Source organism: Clupea harengus, chromosome 17 (assembly GCF_900700415.2).
Source record: "Clupea harengus chromosome 17, Ch_v2.0.2, whole genome shotgun sequence".
NCBI lineage: Eukaryota > Metazoa > Chordata > Actinopteri > Clupeiformes > Clupeidae > Clupea > Clupea harengus.
The window spans coordinates 11,300,636-11,323,273 of record NC_045168.1 but is presented as its reverse complement, the minus strand read 5'-3'; the positions used below and the strand labels follow the sequence as shown (position 1 = coordinate 11,323,273).

Genomic DNA, 22,638 nt, shown 5'->3' with positions numbered 1-22,638 from the left:
AGTGGCATGGATTTTGCATAACAATGCTGGATCAGTTTCTCCTGTCATGGATGAGGTGCACAATATAATGAAAAGCCAGTGTTAGGTCTGAGTACATCTTTTTTTTAACCGCTCTCTTTCTCTCCGTCTGTCTATCTCTACCCAACTAACTTTCTCTTGCAGTGGTGTGTGGAACATTCCATTCATGGCGAATATTTACCTGGTGAAGGGTGAGGTGCTGCGTACAGAAATGAAGGAGCGAAACTACTTCGTTCTGGAGAAACTGGACCCTGACATGGCACTCTGCCGAAATGCCAGGGAGTTGGTAAGACTTCGTACTGTCTGGGCTTTAAGTTAAATGATACGCTCATCACTTACTACATTTGGACATTAAAAGGCTTACCATACATTGCTATAAAGAGACGACATAAAGTATTAGCTATGTTAGCCATTTTTGCCTAATCTCTATCTAGTGTGTTTAGTGTCTCTAGTGTATTTATCTTGTCTGTTCAAAGCATTTCGTATATTATCTCAAAGGCCTAAAGCCTCTGTAGATCTACCTTAGCTATGTGAACTGAGGTGTGCCACATGTCTATCAGTTTGTTTTTAATCCCTGAAGTTTCATAGTCCCTCTGGCATGCCAAGAGTTGCTGGGCAAGTATTCTCTGAATAAACACACTCCCCGTCCTCCTGAGGGCATGACCTGTCTCTCTCTCTGTTTATGTTAGCCTTTGTGGTGTGCCTCCAGCCATACCCCATCACACCCCACCCTCCCTTAGTCCTGTGTTGTCTGCAGTCCCATCTGTAACAGTCAAGAATGCCCAGAAGGCTGTTGTGTTGGCTCTTCCCCCCTTCTCCCTCCTTCCCCTATCGCCTTCACTCCTCTCTCTTTTCCCACATCCTCTTAACTCTTTAACACCCACCAGCATTCACACTGCTTAGGACAATTTCAAGTCGTTTCCTGGGGGGTCTTATTTCAGCCGCATGCAGTGCACCTGGGACTTTCACCTCCACACTACACTGGCTTTCCTAGAGGGGAATTAGCTGTCTTGTGCGCGGGCGCATCCTCATGTCAATCAAAGAGCTCCGTGTTGTGTGACGTACATATTTTTTTGTTGATAATCCATCCCTCACACCTGCCGCTCTCCTCTTTCTCAAAAACAGAAAAATGAATTCGTGTTAATGGGATCTCATAATGGTGCCTTTTCCTTCATTTTAGACGAGACAGAGAGAAAAAGACTCTCCTTCTCCGGAATCATTCCATATGTTCAGGCCGCCCCAGGTTCTTAAGCTCTTGACTATTCTCCTTTACACTCTCTTTGTACTTTGAGATTCAAGTAAGCAGCCAACAGTCGATTTCCAAAAGGCAGTTATCTGACCCAATCTCAATCTGCACTGACAGACATTCAAATGAGGGTTTAGAGACATAGTGACAACAGTCCTGGAATCTGATTGTATCAGCAAAGATGTTTGAAATTGATCATTTGCAGCACCACATACCTTAGCTCAGTGTTTTAGTGAAATGCATTTTTAAGAGCTCTCTAGTATCAAAACTCTCTTAACTACCCTCCCATAGAGTGATATTGCATTGGTAGGATAGAAACATCACTTCTCTTACTAGCCTGGAACATTCTGTGCTGTGTCTTTTTTAAGTGCAGTGGCAGAGTATTCCCTCAGAATGACCTCAGAGAGAGTATCAAAGAGGAGTAATTTGATGTCAGTGCCTGTAGATTTGATTGCATTTTCCCACAATCCAGAGTGGTATAAATAACACTGGCCTCAAGCTCCACCAACAGCCGCTCAGTACGTTGATTGGGAAGTTAAGATAATGATTGCAGATCATTGCAGTCCTTTTAAAAGGATGTTTTTTAAAAAGACTTGCGGAGAACCATTGCAGTATCCAAATTGAAGAGAATGGATGTAATTGCTCAAAGATTGTTGGTTCTCACTCGGAACATGTTGAATCAACCAAGTGTTGCAGATAGCGGTGCCAAGTCCAAAACCCCATTCATGGTGTAATGAGGAAACGTTAAAATGATCCCGAAAACAGTCTGCTCCTCACAGACAGACGTATTTCTCACCGTCAGGAGGAAACCTTTTGGAAATATGCTGTTGGCTCACTGATTGTGATCGATTTCATAGCGTGTTATGTGAATGAATAACTCTGAATGTGAGAGAGCGAAAGCCGAGAGTAGTTAGCACCTGCAGACCGTGAGAGTGTATCGCCTGCGAGGTCGTGTCTCGCATGAGCTGTGAGAAGGAGGGCCTGTTGAGATTGCTCAGCGATAACGCCCACGCCTGCGTTCCCAGGAGCCCCTGGTAGTAACCCAAGACGCTTTCGGTCCCGACAGCAGCCCGCTCTGCCCACCCCCAGCCCCCCCCCCCTCCCACCCCACCCCCCACAAGTAACCAAAGCTGCCCTCTCCCCTCCCCTCCCCTCCCCTCCCCTGCCCATCTCATCTGCATCTCTCCAGTTGCCTTGACCGTATCTCAGCCTAGGCCTTCTCTCAACAGTTCCTGCAAAATCTCTCAGAAAAACACCATCTGGGCCAGTCCCTTGCCAAATCATATGCTGCTCCAGCGATTTGAATCTCTCCTTCGAAACAGCATTGAGAGAGAAAGCAGAAAAAGCCTAGGCTGACACATGTACTCACATTAAACCCCTGTACACCCCTGGTGTTGCTTCCTCAAAGAGGGAATATGATTCCCGGAATTGGCTGTGTCCTCCAACTTCCAAGCACCTTCCCTGTTCCCTGGCCTACACAGTCTGTCCACTACATAAATAATCACAGATTATTTATTCCTTTTGAAAACTCTCTGATGACCCCTGTGTCAGTTTAAACCCCCACATATCAATAGCTGGGCATTGTAAGTTTTTTCTTTTAAACTTTCTGTTCTTTGTTATAAGTTATGTGCTCCTTCTACCTTCTTATATCTTAACAGTTCTGTCTCCATTGCTTTGTACTGTCTTCCTGTGTTTGCTTTGGAACCTAATGTTGTTTTCCTTGGGCGCTGTAGGGGATTTTCATGTACATTACAAACCGCCAAGAGTTTGGAAGACTGATATCCACCGCTAACTATAACACCACGCACAGAAACGGTGACCTGTGGCAAATCTTTGAGAACCCTGTGGTAAGTCGGCCAAAATAAAACCTTCCTCTTATTTATTCCGCTGTTCTGTGGATCTAAATCAAGATAAAGTTGGGTGATATTTCTTAAAGGAGGTTTTGCTGTCTGAGTATGTGTAAACTGTGGTACGGCCCAAAGCCTGTCAAGTATGTGGGTCAATGATAGGACAAGTAAGCAGTTTTTCACTTCCCTCCCTTCCTTCGCCTCTGATGTGTCACAGGATTGGAAGGCGAAGTACATTCATCCAGACTATGTACGCATCTTCTCTGAGAACCAACTGGAGCAGGTAAGAGCATGCCTGAAACAAATGATGGATGAACTCTGATGGTGTTGAGAATGTCTTGGTATTCTATAGTGGAAATAGGGCATAGTGGCACAGGACAGAAAAGACTGAGTATGAAAGGACAACAGGATGAAATGAATATAGAATTGTTTTTATGCATTGTGTTATTGAAGTGGCACCTTGCTTATCCTTTGCAGTGTATGCCTTGTGCCCCTGTTCACATGGCAATTTAATAAGTATCTTTTGATGTGTATTTTTAGCCGTGTCCAGATGTCTTCTGGTTCCCCGTGTTCACAGAAACAGCCTGTGATGAGCTGGTAGAGGAGATGGAAAGCTTCGGCACATGGTCTGGAGGCAAGCATGAGGTCAGCCCGACACTTTCATTAAATAGAGGAAAAAAGAGGATGAAAGAACGAACGCAAGAAAGAAAAAAACACAATTTGTCATCATTCTGAGAAATGGAGAAAAAAAGCAGCATTAAGGAGCATGAAATTGTTAAAAACTCATTATTTCCACCTTATTGAAATGGAGCGTTTATTATTGTTCCGTTTCCAGGGAGAGCCTATTTTCAGGCGCACTCTAAGCTCTCTGTCATTTTGTGTGGATGAATGAAGGTGAAAAAGCAAACCTGCTTTTTATTTGTCACTACTGATTACGCTTGCTCAGCTCCGATTCTATGCAGAAACGGATGATGGTTAACTAAGTACACTCGAAACCCACACACAGAGGCGCACAGACAGGCACTCATCATACAGTTGTTTAGCTGTTTGTTTATATATAGCCATATGCAGTGGCACTTGTGTGTCTGTTTAGTCGCAGACCTTGACCTAAATGGTATATGCTGTTTTTGGGTATCGTCTATAGAATGGCTCACTGTTTGTGTGTGTGTGGTTCCCTCAGGATAAGCGCATCACAGGAGGCTATGAGAGTGTGCCCACAGATGACATACACATGAGGCAGATCAACTACGAGAAGGAGTGGCTGCACTTCATCCGCGAGTTCATCGCGCCCGTCACGCTCAAGGTCTTCTCTGGCTACTACACAAAGGTGAGAGGCCAGCAAATGTCTAGGCCAAGATGGGACTCTATCCAGTGGCGGAGCCATTCTACCAGATGACCAAGGATGGAACAAAACTGCGATGATGAGATCATGTCTCTCTGTCTGCCTGTCTGAAGGCCCAGTTACAGGCCATAAAAAGCATCCTTAGACACAACATACTGTCGTACTGCTTCCTGGAACATATTCCCCCAGCCTCAAATATTTTTTAAATCCTAGAGTGCTTTCATCGTCTTCACGCACTTTCTTTGGCTGTAAGGTACGCTCATAATTGAAGAAAAAAATACCCAGAGATATTTGAACCTTTTCACACTTTCTTTGCTGTATGTGTTTAAACATGTAGTGAACATTCCTATATGATATGTCCACACAACTTTGCAAACCCGACATCGAAAATTCCTCAGAGATCACAGTGGGATGGGTTGAAGGTGCTCCCTTCCTGGGCTAAGCCTGGAAAAAAAGGATCCTCTTTCACCATGTTTCACTGTGTTAATTGGGAAGTGCCAATATGTTTTTGAGATTAGAAAAGAGCCAGCTGTCTCCTGAGTAACTTCTCTGTCTCTCTAGCCCTTTTTACAATCTCTCCATCTCTCCTGCACACAGGCCTATAGCATCATGAACTTTGTGGTGAAGTACACCCCGGGAAGGCAATCCTACCTTCGGCCCCACCACGACTCCTCCACGTTCACGATCAACATCGCTCTCAACAGCAAAGGAACAGACTTCCTGGTACGCTGACTTGCATTCCATTTCTGATTCAGTAACAATCGCCCTGTTTCAATTTAATTTGTGAGTCCACTTCTGTTTGGTCCATTAAGTTAGATTTATTTCAATTCTGCCTAATCCCATTTGAGGTACACAGTGCTCTGTACAAAATTCCATCGTCGCACAGCTGCTTTTAGAGATGAGATGTTTGCTACAAACCTCCAAAGCCTCGGACACGCGTCACGCTATGCTAAACATCTACTGACAAGTTTTCATCACTGAGCACACACAACATTCTCCACAGAGCAAACATATCTCGAGCCGTAAATATTTAGTCCGAAGTGGCTTGTGAATGATGACGGCTGCTCCCCTTCTGGTTGTGCTTACCCCGGTGGTGTTTCTCTCCAGGGAGGAGGCTGCCGCTTCCACAGGTATAACTGCTCCATAGACGCCCCCAGAAAAGGCTGGAGCTTCATGCATCCAGGCCGGCTGACTCACCTCCACGAGGGGCTACCCACCACCAATGGCACACGCTACATAGCAGTATCATTCATCGACCCTTGAACCTCGTCTCTCTTTTGACTGGTATTTCTAATGGAATCTTCATGAAAATGTTATGTGAGTGTCATTTTATGTGGCTGTTTTTGTTTTCTTTTCTTTTTCATTTTTTCATTTATTTCTACTGCTGCAATTTACTGTAGGAATTCACGGGAACGTTGCACCCACAACCACACAGACACATACATGTTTCCAACCCATCCCATTCATTACTGTCTGTTTCAACATGTGTTCAACAACGCAAGAGAAAGAGGATTCTCTTGTCATCACGGTTAGTCTTTCGGGCAACATTTGTCAATGCTTCATTCAATACCAACAACCGAGAGATGACAGGTCACCCACTAATGGCTGTAGCATATACATCTCCATTTGGCATGAATAACGAAAAGTTGAAAAGTTCAACTGCTGTTGAGTCCACAGAAAGGCTTGCCAGTTTTATGTAGTTTTGTTTTGATTTTTTTTTTTTTAGTTTTCTTTTGTTTGTTTTGCGGTTTCATGTTTGAAGTCGTAACTGATATTCCTTATGCTCGCTGTCTATTTCCTGTTTTTTTTTCACTGAAGAGAGCATTGTTGCTTGTCTGTAAAGAGAGAATTGTTATATTTTTGTAAATTTGCACAGCAGTAAAAATACACATGACAGCAGGATTTAATATGAATTCTGTTTGAAAAGTTCAATTACAAGCTTTTACTTGAAATGTTTTTCATGACAACAAATACAATTAAGCCCTTTGAAGGTTTCTGAACTAAAAACATTTAGGAGATGCTTCATGTTTACTTTCTCTGAAAGTTGTTGTATGAATGAACTTTGAGCCTCATACCCGTGGAATCTCTTAACTTATTTTCCAGATGGATGAAATGGATGAAAAAAATAAATATTTTAAACAAATGCGATAGTTGTGCCTTGTGTATATGTCATGTATATACATTGACTGTTTTCTTTATGATGTAGGCACTGAGTAAATAGATGGTGGCCTTTAAAGCATTAACATTCCTTAATACCATCAAGTCAGGCTAACTTAACCATGTGTAAACAACAGTCAGGGACTCGGTGAACTAAATTGCTAAAACAATAAATCTCTATAGAAAGGTTTATTGTAAGGTTGCAGATACTGGCCTATCTGTTGCACAGAAATGTCACCAGAAAAATTGATTAAAAACAGCCAGAAATGTATGCAAAACAGCCAAAAATGATTAAAAACAGCCTAAAATGTATTAAAAACAGCCACTAAGCAAATCAGGAGTCTTATGGCGAAAGTATCCGCTAGCCTTCCAAAGTCAATGGATGAAATCAAAGAGTAGTTCCACGCTCTTGCATGCTGATGCACACACAAAGTACACACACACACACACACACACCCACACACACAGACACAGTACCATTGTAACTATATACTTTTTTGGGAATTTTAGCCTCCCTCAAGAATCCTGGGCTTCAGAAGCGCTGTGCAGAGAGGTGGCCTCTCTGCTCCTCTCGCAGACATGTAGATCAACAAAGTTGAGTTTGCCAGAGTGTTATCCCGTCACTCCTCACGGGGTACAGCCCAGCTGCACATGTGTGCTCAGCCAAGATTGATGACGGGGCCCGAGTCCAGAAACAATCGGGGGGCCATATTTGCATTTCTGGTACATATGGAATTTTATGTATTAGCAGCACGTAATTTGTTGCTTACTAGAACTTGCAGAATGAGGTCAGCACATCTGGTGTCAGTACAGATCACCATTCAGTATCTGTAGGTGTACGTGACGGGTGATGTATTGTGTATCTGTAGGTGTACGTGATGGATGATTTATGTCCTATGGGCATCTATGGATTCTCCACAGATGTGTCTTTATGTGTATCCACATGTGTGTGGGCGAATGTGAGGCGGGGCAAGTCTGGGGATGTCTTTGAAACGCAGCAATGTGCATGTGTTGGGAGATGTGTTCCAGGGAAGCTGTAGGGCATGTTCGAGTGAACATGAGCGTTTGTTAGTATGTGTGTGTGTTTGTATGTGTGTGTGTATGTGTGTGTGTGTGTGTGCCATCTTGGTTAATACTTTTTTTAAACAATGTATTTATTGTTTTTCAGTTTGCAAGTCATATCAAATTGAATAACAACAGAACAATACACAGCAAACATTTTCACCCTGTTCCCCCACCCATAATAATAGAGTAACTAAATAATAGTTAAATTAAAAACAGATAATAAAAAGAAACATAAAAGCATACTTTACACACTGAATAATGGGTGTTTTTTGTTGTTGTTTTTCCTACTAGTCAATGTACATAACCAGATAGTTGTCCTACTCCCCCAGAGCCTGTTCTTGCTGGAGCAAGTTACCAACATTAGTATTATGCCTTAAGAAGTACCTAAAAGGTCCCCAGGTATTATCAAAAACATTTTGTTTACGTCTAACAATATACGTTATCTTTTCCATTGACATGTTTGAGGCCATTTCTTTAACCCACATACCAATTCTTGGGCCATCAACACTTTTCCAATTAAGAGCAATTATACGTTTAGCTTGTAATATACACATATCTATGAATCTGAACTCTTTGCTTTGTAGAAGTGGTATGGTAGGATATAAACCAAGAATAAAAAGCTTGGGATTCAATGGTAATTTCTTTGATAAAATTTGATCAATCATATTAACAACATCTTGCCAGAAGGTTTTCACTTTCCCACATTCCCATATACAGTGAAACAGTGTCCCCCTTGCCTCATCACACTTAATACAGGTATCAGGAATATTATCATTAAACTTATGCAATTTCACAGGAGTTATATATGTACGCATCAGCCATTTATACTGTAGGAGTTTTAGGTTGCTGCTGACTGACTGCCTCTGTGCCTCTTTACAAGCCTCTCTCCAGTCTTCTAAAGATATTTCCTCCTCTATATCTTCATTCCATAATCTCAGTTTTGATTCTGATGATTCAATAGATCCAGACACAAACAAGTCATACAGAGTTGAAATTAAACCTTTGCCATAACAGTGTCTAGTGACTGCTACTTCTAATGCAGAAATGGTCGGTATATCTAATGAATGGTTTTGAGATGAAGATATAAAACTCCTAAGCTGAAGATATCTGAAAAAGTTATTATTTGGAATGTCATATTTGGTAGATATTTCCGCAAAAGACATAAACACTTCATCCTCCTCCCTGTACATGTCTTGTACTTTCCCTAACCCCTTTTCAGCCCATAGTTTAAATCCTCTATCCTTTAGCCCTGGTTCAAAGTTGGCATTACCCCAAATAGGACTGAAGCGTGAATGGGACAAATTTATTTTCAAATATTTGCAAGTGTCGAACCAAACATCAATCATATTCAATATAATAGGGTTGTCTGTATTTTTCTTCAGATATTTACGGCCTGCTGAGTACAAGTACAGGTGCAATGGTAAACTCGGTTTAACAGAGCAGGATTCCAAATCAATCCAAGCAGGGGGATTTCCGGAAGAGAAGTAAAACATGATCGACCGCAATTGAGCTGCCCAGTAATACCATTGGATATTTGGGCATTTAAGGCCTCCTCGATCATATGGTAGATAAAGTAAAGATAGACGTAATCTGGGACGTTTATTTTGCCAAATAAAGTTGGTAAACAGTTTCTTGATTCTTGTGAACAAGGATGAGGGAGTGGGTAGGGGGATATTCTGGAACAAATAAAGAAATTTGGGGAGTATATTCATTTATAGAATATTAATCCTGCCAATCATTGAGATAGGTAAGGATGTCCAACGCTCTATTGAGGAAATACTAGCTTCCAGAATTGGGTCATAGTTTATCTGAGCAATCTTATTCACCTCAGGGACAATTTGTATTCCCAAATATGTAAAATTATCTGTTGACTTGAAAGTAGAAGCATATACAGGGCTATTTTTCCTCTCTGTTTCATTAAGTAGCATTATAGATGATTTTGAGTAATTAACTTTATAACCGGATATTTTTCCAAATGTTTCAATAAGACTTAAGAGCGCTGGGATAGATCTATGTACATTTTTAATCATTAATATTACATCATCGGCAAAGAGCGCTATCTTATGTTCTAAATGACCCTCTCGAATTCCATAAATATCGCTATGTGACCTCACCGCTATAGCAAATGGTTCAATCGCAAGGATAAAAAGCAATGGCGATAAAGGGCTCCCTTGCGGGCAACTTCGACAGATGTTAAAAGGTTTAGAAACCTTACTATTAGTCAAAACTTCTGCAGTAAGCCCTGTACAAAGCAATCTAACCCATTTAATGAATGTACCTCCAAAGCCAAATTGTTTTAACACCTCAAACAGATAGGGCCATTCAACACGATCGAAAGCCTTCTCTGCATCAAGTGAAAGTAAGGCCGTGTCTGTGGCCTCTCTCTGACTGTATAAAATATTGAGCACTCGTCTGACGTTATGAAAACCCTGTCTCCCTTGAATAAACCCATTTTGGTCTTCCCCCACCACCCTAGGTAGAAGATCCTCCAATCTTCTTGCTAAAATTTTACAAAGTATTTTTGTGTCTGAATTTAGAAGGCTAATTGGACGCATATTTTCACATTTTGTATTTGTTTTCCCTGGCTTTGGAAGTAAAGTGATTAAGGCGCCCCTCATAGATGTGGGGAGAAGACCATTCTTAAAGGATTCCTGAAACATCTCCAAAAGGGGTGATATTAATTTGGTTTGAAATTTTTTATAGATATCTATCGAAATGCCATCTGGGCCGGCCGATGTAGCAGCCTTCATACAGCCAATCGCTTCTGCAATTTCCAATACAGTTACATTTTGATCTAATGCTCTACTTTCTTCTTCCGAAATTTTGGGAATATCAAGGTTGTCTAAGAATTGTGTCTGCGTGTCCAGATTAGGAGAACACTCAGAGCTGTATAATTTCTCATAGAAGACTCTGAAGGTCTCATTAATCTCTGTCGGGTCCACTATAGTTCTACCACTTGGGGCTTCAATACAATTAATAGATCTTTCTGTTTGTTGTTGTTTAATGCGCCATGCTAGAAGTTTTCCGGGCTTTTCCCCCTGATCATAGTAGGACTGTTTGAGTCTCATTAAATCAGCAGCTGCTTTGTTAGCTGCCAATTCATTGTACTGAGATCTAAGCAGTAGCAGTTTTGAATGTACATCCGTAGCTATATGTCTGTTATAGTAGATTTCTGTTTCCAGCTTTTTAATTTCCTCATCTAATGTCTTCATTTCAAGTCGTGTAGCCTTTTTCTTTGAGCTAGTGAAAGAAATGATCTGGCCCCTAATAAAGGCCTTGAAAGCCTCCCATCTTGTACTAGCAGAGGTCTGGGACTTGTTACATTCAAAATACAGGTCTATTTGTTTATCTAAGAAATCTACGAATGTGGGATCCGTAAGCCATCCCGGTTGAAAACGCCATTTTGGGGGATCACTCACTAATTTAGTATCTTCATAGGTCAAGGATACAGCTGCGTGGTCAGAAAGGACTATACTACTATAATGACATTCGTCAATTTTGGAGACAAGTAGTGCTGAAACTAAAAAGTAGTCTATGCGTGAGTGAGTTTTATAAGTGCTAGAATAGCAGGAATACTCTACTGCATTTGGTTTACCATGTCTCCAGATATCCAACAGATTTAATTCCTTCATAAAATGGTGTAACGTCTTTCTCGACTTATTGTGAGTATCATCTAAACCAGTCGACCTGTCTCTTGAAGAGTCTAACGTGCAATTAAAGTCACCAGCTATTATGTATTGTCCGGGGAGATTTGATGCAGTCAAAAATAAACTATCATAGAATTTAGGGTCATCTTCATTGGGACCATAGACATTTATCAGAGTTATGGTTTCAGATAATAACCTGCCCTGGACCATAATATATCTACCTGCAGAGTCCTTAACTACATTTTGTACCCGTAATGGGACAGATTTATGAATTAGTATCATAACCCCTCTAGCATGAGTGGTGTAGGGAGCAGACAACACTTGACCCTGCCATCTTCTTGCTATTTTGGAAACATCCTCACTCAACAGATGTGTTTCTTGTAAAAATACTACTTTTGATTTCAAGGATTTTATCCTGCTCATTACTTGTTTCACCTTTGTAAGTTTGTTCAGACCCCTACAATTCCACAAAGTAAATTTTATCTTACAGCTATCCGACATTAAATCCAATATGTATTAATGTATCCTTAGGAACCATTTTGGTAAAGTACATTGACAAACCACACCCGAAAATAAGAGAACAAATAATAACGTAAAACAAAAAGCCCCCACCCCCACCCCCACCCCCATACGAACCTGAAGTCCATGCGCTCTGAACCTCCCCTCCCATCCCACACTTTAAGCTAACGATAAAGCGAGTTACTAACTTTTTCTTCCTTCTCTTAAGCTCTAACTAGCTTTCTCATTTTTCCTGAATACTAATCACACACAACATAAGTAATGTAACATTGAACTATGCAACATTTGCAACCTGTAGCCTGGTCACTAGACATATTATAAAGTAAAACCGCCTGAACACATTTAACACAAACCTGAAACCCGCACATGCAGGCTGGAAAACGGAGAAAAGGGCAAAAAGTTCTTAGCCTAGCCACATAAAATCCACGATGCGTTGTAGCCTACGTCCAATAGGGCTAAACCAATGTCAACTCTGTCCAATGTGTGCTCCCAAGTTGACGATAAATGTCACTTCACCTTACCAGTGTTTGGGTGCTTAAACAGTGTCTCTCATCCAAATTTAAATCCATTGTCCACAACAGTAACGTTACATTTTTAACGTATGTTAGCCATAACAGCCTAAAGAAGTGATGCTCAGTCCTGTCCGTGTCAAAGGGATAGGCTAAACAAAAACGGAACAATAATAATTTCGTGGAAATGGCTATAAAATAAAGTAAATTTAGTAAGGCTACTGTGTTACTTTCCTGTCGGAACCTTTCAACGGCGAGCCCGACTCAGTCCTTAGTTCAAAGGGATTGAATAAAACGGTCCACCTCTGCCGCAGTTTGAAAGGCGTGGGATCTCTCTTTGTGTGTTACCAGAAGCCGGGCTGGAAAGATGATTCGGTGTTTGTGGATCCCCCTGTCTCGTAGCTTCTTTCGCACCTCATCGTAGTCACGCTGCATCCTGTGCACACCAGCAGAGAGGTCCACATAAAAACGAACCGGCTTATTCTGGTACAAGACCTGTCCCTTGGTTCTAGCTGCCTTCAGTACCCGCTCCCTGTCCTTAAAGTTCAAGAACTTCATGATTAAAGTCCTTGGATGAGCCGTGCGAGAGTCATTGCTTGGCGGAGCGCCTATTCTATGAGCCCGCTCCACCACCAACCCCTCTCGTGGTTCCATGTTCAGAGCCTCCGGTATCCATTTCTCCAAAAATTCAGTTGCATCCTGACCCTCAGTCTTCTCTGGTAGCCCCACCAATCTCACGTTGTTTCGCCGACTTCTGCATTCCAAATCATCAACTTTGTCAGCAAGGCTTTTGACTGTGCTTTCCAGTGTGCTAACTTTGGATGTTAGCTTGTTAACGTCATCCTCCACATCAGAGATCCGTTGTTCGGCATGCTCTATGCGGCCTGTGCAGTCCTGTATCTGTTTTTTTACATCCGCAATTGTTGCTTGCACTCCATACGTTTTTTTATAAAGTCCACTTTTCAAGGACAATATGGCTTTCATGATATCTTGATTGCTATTCTTGTCTGGATCTAATATTTCGTCGTCTGCTTCGTCAAGGTCATCCTCGTTAGCCATACTGTCAATCTGAATGTTGCTAGCCTCCTCGACCTCCAAATGTTCGCCGTCTTTTCGTGCTTTCTTTTTCTCTTTCTTTGCCTTGTCTTTAATATTTTTTCCTGACATTTTAATTATGGATACTCTTATACTTATGTTGCGTGACTTTTGACAATATTTTGATTAGTATTGTAGGATTAAATTACATTCCAGCAGTAGAGCTTAAAATGTGCGACCTCCTAGCACCTCGCCATACCCGGAAGTCCGCTCTTGGTTAATACTTGATTGGGTTTGATTGGATGTCTAAGAGCAGGTAAATGTGAAGGACATGTATGGACCCAAGTGTGTGATGAAATTGATGTGTGTGTGTGTGTGTGTTTGTGTGTGTTTGTGTGTGTGTGTGTGTGTGTGTGTCATTACATATGCTGCCTACTGTACCTGTTTATTTACATGTGACTGTAAGTGAAGGTGAATATGAGTGCACGTATGCGTGTGCCCTCTGTGTTCCCCTCTGGTGGAACGAGTCCCTGACTGCTCGCACGTTGTCCCACTCGGCCGTGCTGCAGGAGGGGGATCTAGGTCAAACGCGAACAGAAAGGCCTCTTTGTGGCCCTCCGCTGCCCCAACCCCCCCAGTCTGCTGCTCTCAAAGCTGACATTGATCCAGGCCAGCGGCACAGGAAGCTCGGCCAGTTAATAAGCTGGCCCGTTTCTCAGAGGACAAGCTATCAAAAGTCCTGAGAGCAGGAAAGGGAGAGATGGAGAGAGAGAAAGGGAGAGAGGGAGAGATGGAGAGAGAGAAAGGGAGAGATGGAGAGAGGAAAGGGAGAGATGGAGAGAGAAAGGGAGAGATGGAGAGAGAGAAAGGGAGAGATGGAGAGAGGAAAGGGAGAGATGGAGAGAGAGAAAGGGAGAGAAGAAGAGAGGAAAGGGAGAGATGGAGAGAGAGAAAGGGAGAGATGGAGAGAGGAAAGGGAGAGATGGAGAGAGAGAAATAGTATTGTATATTCCCACTTCTAGTTTGTCTCGTAGGAGAACTGCATGAGGATTGAATGTATGATGTCAGTCACTCGCCTCAGAGTGAACCTGTGTGGACCATAGCTCACACGCTATTTTCCTGCATACTACTGCAGTATGTACTTGATGGAATCGAGCAGGGCGCAGCCTGTGTGAAGCCACCTCTTTAGTCACATCAAGAAGTGACTGTCTGGCAGTCAGAAGGCCTCAGCATCTGCACCAGTCTCGTAGTGAAGTCAGCAGAAATGAATTGTGTGCACAGATGGTGATAGTGATGACTCGGGGAAGTACAGGACAGACTTTGTGGGGTTGTTCTTGTGGCATCATCCTGGAAGAGGGGGAAGAATGCCTGTGGAGGTGATGAGGTCGCTGGAAAGGGCATTACATCATCACTTCATATCAGTGGAAATATGTATGGTAGACTGGGGCTAACAGAGCAAATGTACAGGTGGTACAAACCTGCCAGAAAACAGCAGTGGTTGAACTGTCATACATTAGTATCTCATGCAAGTTAAGTTTGTGTCATGCAAGTACGTTACGCTGGACCTGAATGGCATGTCTGTGTGAGAGTTTAAGGTCAAAGGCTGCCTGGCATGGTTGGTATGGGAAAATAGATGTGAGGCGCGATCGCTAGTTAGCGGGGGCCTAGCCCGTATGGACTGTAAGTGCAGACTGCCTGCTGACAGACAGTGATTATGTGCACTGTGGCACAGACAACCGTCCCGACCGCATGGGCCACGCAGGCCGCCCTGTGGAGTTACTGTACGCTGGGAGGTCGAGGGGAAAACAAATGCATCTATAAATGTTTGTACACACACACAAACACACACATGCACAGAGATGGTAAGGGGCAATGTGTTGTGGTGCCAGGCTCGCTCTAGGGGGTGCCACCCTGTGGTCTGCCTTGCTGTGGCACTCGGCAGAGGGATGGGAAGCAGGTTTAGCCCAGCAGGTAGTGCCACCCATCTGATCCGCGGCCCGCCACAGGCCAGGCACACAATTACCCAGACGCCAAGCAAAAACAAAATAGTCTCCAAGTGTCCAGTCTTATCATGCTGACAGACTAGTCAAGCTGTGTTCAGAAACGCGGGAGCATTTAGGGTAATTACTGGGAAAATGTCCGTCTCCTGGGGGGTTTGGACTGGAGGTTTCCTCCTGTGATTTCCACTGAATTTATAAAGTAAACCGTTTCACATTATAGCATTTGGTGAAAAATGGGCTTCGACTTGCCTGTTTTTCAGCTTGGAACTACACGTTTTTTGAATCACACGATACTCCCCACTCCCCCCACCCTGCCCTGAAGCATACGCAGTATCCTAGCAGACCAGAGCCCTCAAGCAGAGGTTTAGAGAAGATGAGTGGAGATCAAATTGAGGGCTGTGAGGGGAGGTTTGTGACCCCTCCTGCTCAGATGAACTTGTGGAGTCTGGGTTGTTGGATTTCCGGGCGTGGGGATGTAAATATTTGTTTGATGAGGGAGGCCTTGCGGAGCATCTTAGTGGAGTTTCTCACCACACTCTGGCAGGGTCGGGCCTGAGCCTCTGGGCTGGCAGCAGGAGGGAATGGGTGAGTCAGCCCCTTTTTCAGCCGGTGGAAAAGTACTGGCGGGGAGGCATAGAGAGAGAGAGAGAGAAAGAGAGGCTTAGAGAGAGAGAGAGGCATAGAGAGAGAGAGAGAAAGAGAGAGAGAGATGCATAGAGAGAGAGAGAGAGAGAGAGGCACATAGAGAGAGAGAGGCATAGATAGATAGATAGAGAGAGAGCATGGAAGAGGGAGCAAAGCATTAGATTGAGGGAGGTGTACATAGCCTGAGATAACATAACCTGTGAAGAGGATGTTACATGATTGTGTGAGAGTGTGAGTGGGGGGATTCTGTGTGTGCTTATGAGTGTGTGTGTGCGTGTGCGTGTGTGTGCGTGTGTGGACTTTCTGTATCTCAAAGAGGGCTGCCTTGGAGCAATCATAGATCTTTCAAATTACTATTTTCCTGCCTACTTTTGCAGTATGTACTTGTGTTGGTTAATTAGTATCTCATGGAAGTTAAATTTAATTTCCCTTTTCATATTAAAGAGCATACACATGGGCACTGGCAGAACTGTGCTGCAGTCTGGATTTCTTGGCTCCCCAGTGAAGATGAGTTTTAAATTGAGGAGTGTCAGACACAGGATTAGCCCATCCATGTAATTAGTGTTCTTTTCAGCATGTTGTTTGTGTGTGTTTATGTGTCAGTGTGTGTACGAGCTTTGTGTGTGTGTGTGTGTGTGTGTGTGTGTGTGTGTGTGTGCGTGTGCGTGTGCGTGTGCGTGTGTGTGTGAGTGTGTGTGTCTGCGTGTGTGTGTATGTGTGTGTGGTTGAGGGGTGAGAGATTCTTGTCCTGGCTCCATTTAGCCCACATGCCCAGGAGTACAGAGATACCATTGTGGAAGTTTTTCCTCTCTTACCAACTTCCCTCAAGGCAACACAGTACACAACACCAAGGCCCCAGCCCTCCATATCAGAGCAGTCTTTCATTAATCTGAAATAAAGCATGAGAGAATCCAAATACAAGGCTGTCTACATTCCACAATGCCTCTTTGCCTTGTTCCAGATGGAGTAAAATGGTTGTCCTGACACCCACAAGACCAACATCCTTGGGCCTCAGGAACACAGTAGCCGACACCCAATAAAAGCCTTGCGCTCTCATGACAGGCTTGGCTGTGGAAGTGGGGAGGCTGACTAGTCTAGTGTGACACTTCAGCTCCTATGCCCTGACCACAGCGTAAACACATCAGGCCAGAGTGTTTAGAGCGAGACCACTAGAGTGCGACCCAAGTCCCTGGAATAGCTCTGCGTTATCCGCCCTCACGCTCCCAATCAGGAACTATTCAGGTGTGCTCGGTGCCCTGCGTTGCCAAATAGTAATTACAGTTGATTGTACAGTTGAGGCGCCTATCGGCACATTCATTTTCCAGGCGAGAGACTGTTTACCAGCTCACTGTAAACTCAGGGTAGGCTCCATTTAGCCAAATTACACAGCAATGCACTGGAAAAACAATCAGAGGCCTAACACTCCCAGACAGACATTTACTGATATATGGAAAGTAATGCCCGAAGAAGAGGGGGAACTAAAAGAGAGAGAGAGAGAGAGAGAGAGAAAGGGATGGGAGGAGAGAGATGTCTGAAAAGCCACGGTGGCAAAGTTCTTCTTCTGACCATTAAAGTATGGTGGTGTCTAGATTTAACTCCTTTTGGGGGCTGTTTTCCCTTCCTGAAATATCCGGCGCGAGATTTATTGAGTCTGCCGGCTCACGCTAGAGCAGGCGAGTCGGGGGGTTTATGATGTTGATGTTGGTGTGGGTGCTGGTGTGTGTGTGTGTGTGTGTGTGTGTGTGTGTGTGTGTGTGTGTGAAGGGAGACAAGGGAACGAACAGCGGGAGCTTGGGCACTGCGTACAGTCTCATCCCGGCCATGTTTGTTCGTCAAACAGTCCTACTCAGCTGAGCGTGAAAGGGACACACACACACACACACACTCAAACACAGCTGTGCTCACACACCCACACGACCATGTGGTTTCATGGGACAGAGAGGGGCAGTGAAATCCATCATTGCTCACCGCTGATCTCATGCTTTGCTCAACCCCACCAGATGAAATGAAAGTCCCTGTGGGGAAGGAGATTTGGCTTAGACCCGCAATGTGAGCCATAACGTCAGTCTGAGCCAATACACTTATGAGAGCAGGCCTTTTGAATGTGTGTGTGTGTGTGAGTGTGTGTCTGAGACTGTGTGTGTATGTACACATGCTTGAAGATGAGACCATATTTTAGGAAACTGAGGGAACAACGAGCCTCATGCAGCGATTATCTCTTAAATTTCTCCAGATGCACCAAACGTCAAATGTCCTTAACCATCTAAATCTGCTCTTACCCTGGTGTGCTGAATGATGAATCCCACTTGATCATAAATTGGAGGCACATGGCCGATTGTTTGTTATTGTTATTAGCATAGGTAACACCCCCTAAACACTATGAGGGTCGGTGCCGTGTGCAAACACTTTGGTGCCCACGAATTGGAGGGATACCACCAAAACATAGGCTGTAAGAAGAAGAACAAGAAGTAGAAGAAGAACTTCAGCAGTAGTGAAAGAGATGTTCTGTTAAATAAACTTAAAGAAAGTCAACGTGTGTGTACACCTGAATACATGATATTCATGCTTCCTTGCATTAGACTGTAAGGCAGCAAATGGATCTGGCCAGTGGGAAATCACAGATGGCCTTCTTCCTCTGGTAACTGCTCATTTGGTGGGGCCTAGGTGTTGGTTTATGGTGGCCCCAACAAACATTCCAGAGATGCACTGTCCCAATTGTTGATCTTCTCTCACGCCCTACTGAGACTCTTATCTCAAACCTATATGTCTCTCTCCATTTGTCTTTGTTAATGTGTGATCCTAACGAGAAACCACTGCTCATGGGGGTAATTATTAGACCAGATGCAGGACTAAAATGGGTACCTAGGGTAAGACAGTCAAAGAACTTGGAGCATTCTGTTCCCAGATCTCCCTCACAACCGTGTGAGTAGTCACTTCTAAGCAGCCAGCTATGTTCATGTTCTCTAAGTGTTTGGATGTTTTATGTGGTTCTTTAGACTTATATTATTCACTTTAGACTTGTTGGATTTGTAACTGTAGTAGTAACGTGTACCTGACGTAATGAATTGGTAATTCTGACCCACTATGACCTCTTCTGAAAATTATTCAGGTAACGGTGTTTCGGTAACGACTGACTAGGATTTAGTTGCAGACCAATAGCGGACAAAAACGTAAGACTTGAGGTTCCTGGCTAGAATCAACTGGGCTAGACATGCTACAGCTGAACTGTTAATGGTATAATATAGCGATAGGATTGCTGACCAGCCTCTGCACTGGATCGAATGGACATACAGAGATGGTACAAGCAGTCTGGCGGTCTGTCACTGAGCCAATTCAAGCTAACAAGCTGCAAAGCCCCTTTAACAGCACTGTAGGACCTCTGGGTTAGTCCAGAACTAGATGACAGGTTATGTCTGTGGAATTGTCAAACTGGATTCGGCCGGCCGTGGCATGATTCTTAAAATGACACTATTCGAATTGGAGAAGAAACTGGTTACTAAAAAGTAAGGGAGGAAATTCATACTACAGACGATAGGTGCATTGAGTTGGAGATCAGCCTACAACCCCGGTCGACATCTACAGTAAAAGCTAGGAGCTTAGACTGGGTTCCCAAAAGAGTGAAGTCAGACACAGAAAATGGAGTCAGATTAAGTATGGTCGTACTAAGAAAGGTGTTTTAATAAATGTTACTTTTTCAGCAAAGCAAAAAGAGAGACGAATCCACCCAAACCTTCCAAACGCCTATTCTCTCATTGGTCTAGGAAATCACCGTCCTACAAGACAAACAATTTATGGACTGTGAAAATTAGATGTTTTTTTCTTATCTTAGTAAGAGTGCTGTCGACCACTTTTTTTCTCCTACCTAAAGGCCCCGTCACACCATAACGTTCTGGTCAACGTTCTCTGAACTTTCTAATCGTTCAATTTCGAGCGTTCTAGGGCGAGGTGGACACATCTGGCGTGTGACTTAACGAAAGAATAGCGTAGGACTGACGCATGACTACTAGCGTGGGACTCACGCATGAGGAGCATGTAACAGCAAAATGTGACGTGTCACTGGTGCGCGACAAACGTGTGCTGACGTGTCTGCTACTAGCGCTGCTGCAAGTAAGAAGATGATAAATGCTGCTGAAAGTAAGAAGAATACAAAGCCTCTTTCACTAGCAATGTCTTCGGACGAAGATTTACTGTTATTATTACTGTGATTTACGAAATAACGGGCGTTATTCCTGGGGTTTTATGTTATTAAAATAAATGATTTAAATTTGACACTGAATTTGTGTTTCTGAATGTTTATTATCAGAAAACATCAACACATCCACACACATTGTCCATGTCACAAGAGTCTTCATATCATATCCATCTGCCATGGAACAGCACCAGCTATAACAGTGCTCAGCTATGTTCAAGTTCAGTACATCTACTTCATGCTGGGCTCAAGCAAGCATATATACCCTCCACTCCGCTTTTCGCTAGATTATGCAATGACCTTGCATGACATGATAGCATGGAATATGTAGATTTATAGTGCACAGAATAACGTTTGCAATAATGTAAGTTGCGTTTGTTGATCACGTATGGTTAATAACATATTAATTGTAGAAGGGACATGATAAAATCAAGATCTTCCCTTGGTGAAAAAACTTTCGCCGATATCTTTGTATGAGAGATGGGTTAGGTGCTCAAATTTCCCGGGATCAAAGAGGACGTTAGTAGGCATGTCCAAACTAAAAATCACGTCTCAGAATTGCTGCGCACATAAGTTATTTCGGGTGCATGAACTGTACTCAGTCTACCCTACCCAACGACTGACTATGATAGCCAAACGCGTGCAAAGTTAATAAAACGTTACACGAAAGTTCTCCAGCGTTTAAATTAAATGTTGAAGAACGCTGGTCTCCATGAGAACTTTTGTGCATGTTCAAAAATGTATTTTCGGACCAGCGTTCTCCGCCGATCACCGACGATTACTGACGATTACAGCGTTCACCAGCTTTCACACAACGCTTTTCTGGTGCTATACCAGCGACCATATACGATTACCAACGTTTCCTCTAACTTCATAGAACGTTGACAAGAACGTCATGGTGTGACGGGGCCTTAAGAGAAGAGCAAAAATAAGAAATTGGTGAAACCCAAAAAATGAATGGGTACTACCAAAATAAGAACAAATCAAGGATACAAACAAAAATGAGAGGAACTGTGTCAGTATATCCCTTCCTGCATGAGGCCCAATGTTTCACTACTGACTGCTAAACTATGAAGGCATCACTATTTAGCAGTACAATACTTTACGGCTAAACTATGAAGGTATCACTATTTAGCATTATAATACTTTACGATGCAGACTTTATATAGTAGTATATCGTGTGGGAATTGACGTTGCCCTTACACAATAATAGATTTGGTCATGGATTGGGATCTAATTATATATCATTTAAATGAAACCACAGCCCTGCATCAATCACTGTCCTCCACTGTAACCCTACTCAACACACATTTACGCTTCATAGGTATGTGCCTGTTTCTCCTCTCACTTTATGAAGTGTATCTCACTGTAGTTCAAAACAGACAGAGAGAGAAAGGTAATGCAGTACTTCTGATGGAGAATGTGCCTAATTATAAGGAAGCCCTATTAAATCAAATCTAACAAGTAAATGAATAGACGTCTGTATTTATAGTAATTATCTGATAATTTACTGTCAGACAGGGATGTGCATAGGTGTTGTTTAATCTTGACAGCATAAACGCTCGGGCCACAGCACTGTCCCTGCCTGGTGTGTGTTTCAGATAAGTTCTTGATGTGCTGTTGACCGCACTGGGAATAAAATCTCATTTCCTGATACCATTTGGTCTCCAATCAGCGCCTCTCCCATCATGTTTATTTACAGTCACTGTCTGTCTGCAATGCTTTCATCTCGCTCCGCCGTCAGCGTGAAGCCTCTGTTCTGTTTATTAGTGATGATCACTGGCCACCCATGCGCTGTCTATACGGCCTCAGAGGAACCAAACAGTAGTCGCACAGCAGACATCCCTTTGAAAGAAACCTTTCAATTAAACGACTAGGCATCATAAAACTTTCATGTGCGGGGCGGCTGTCTGTCTGTTTTAATGCACCCACATGGTTTTTCCATGCAGGGATACTCAAGATCATTGTGGCTAATGATGATGAATGTTTACATATAGAAAGTGATTGATCTATATTATAACGGCAGTCGGAGTGAAAGATCCCCACCCATATATCTGCGGTGTTCCAAAAACACCAGATACCCCTGACCCTCAGCTCCACCTTAAGTGACAGCTATGTTTAGAGAACTCATCACAAAGTGGCTAAAGATAGAAATCAGGGCAACTAGTAGTTTGCATGCAATTGATGGTCCAGACAGAGAGAAATTTTGAACGGTAGACACAAAAAATGGAAAGGGGAAGAAGAGAGAGAGAGATGGGGGGGGGGGGGGCATATGAAGAGAAATAGCAGGGGGGAGGGAGAGAGAGAGAAGGAGACTCTGTGTTTATTCCACTGTGCTGTTAACAGTCCTGAGATCATGCCAGGGAATCTTCCAGTCTCCCAGAACTAACCAGGAAGCCCTTGCCCACAGCTGGCTAGT

At 43.2% G+C, this 22,638-nt stretch overlaps 1 protein-coding gene across 2 annotated transcripts in view; it reads left to right on the top strand.

Annotated features, from left to right (window-relative positions):
- Positions 1-6,596, top strand: part of plod2 (procollagen-lysine, 2-oxoglutarate 5-dioxygenase 2) — a 36,273-nt gene extending 29,677 nt beyond the window's left edge. The window contains exons 13-20 of one of the 2 annotated variants that reach the window (XM_012815191.3): positions 163-304; positions 1,199-1,261; positions 2,998-3,111; positions 3,329-3,394; positions 3,652-3,756; positions 4,292-4,438; positions 5,051-5,176; positions 5,561-6,596. In XM_012815191.3, the coding sequence (XP_012670645.1) occupies positions 163-304; positions 1,199-1,261; positions 2,998-3,111; positions 3,329-3,394; positions 3,652-3,756; positions 4,292-4,438; positions 5,051-5,176; positions 5,561-5,716 (919 nt within the window). In that variant the 3' untranslated portion in view covers positions 5,717-6,596. The remainder of the gene's footprint in view (positions 1-162; positions 305-1,198; positions 1,262-2,997; positions 3,112-3,328; positions 3,395-3,651; positions 3,757-4,291; positions 4,439-5,050; positions 5,177-5,560) is intronic. The other variant, XM_012815192.3, reaches the window with a different exon arrangement.
- Positions 6,597-22,638: the final 16,042 nt, after the last annotated feature.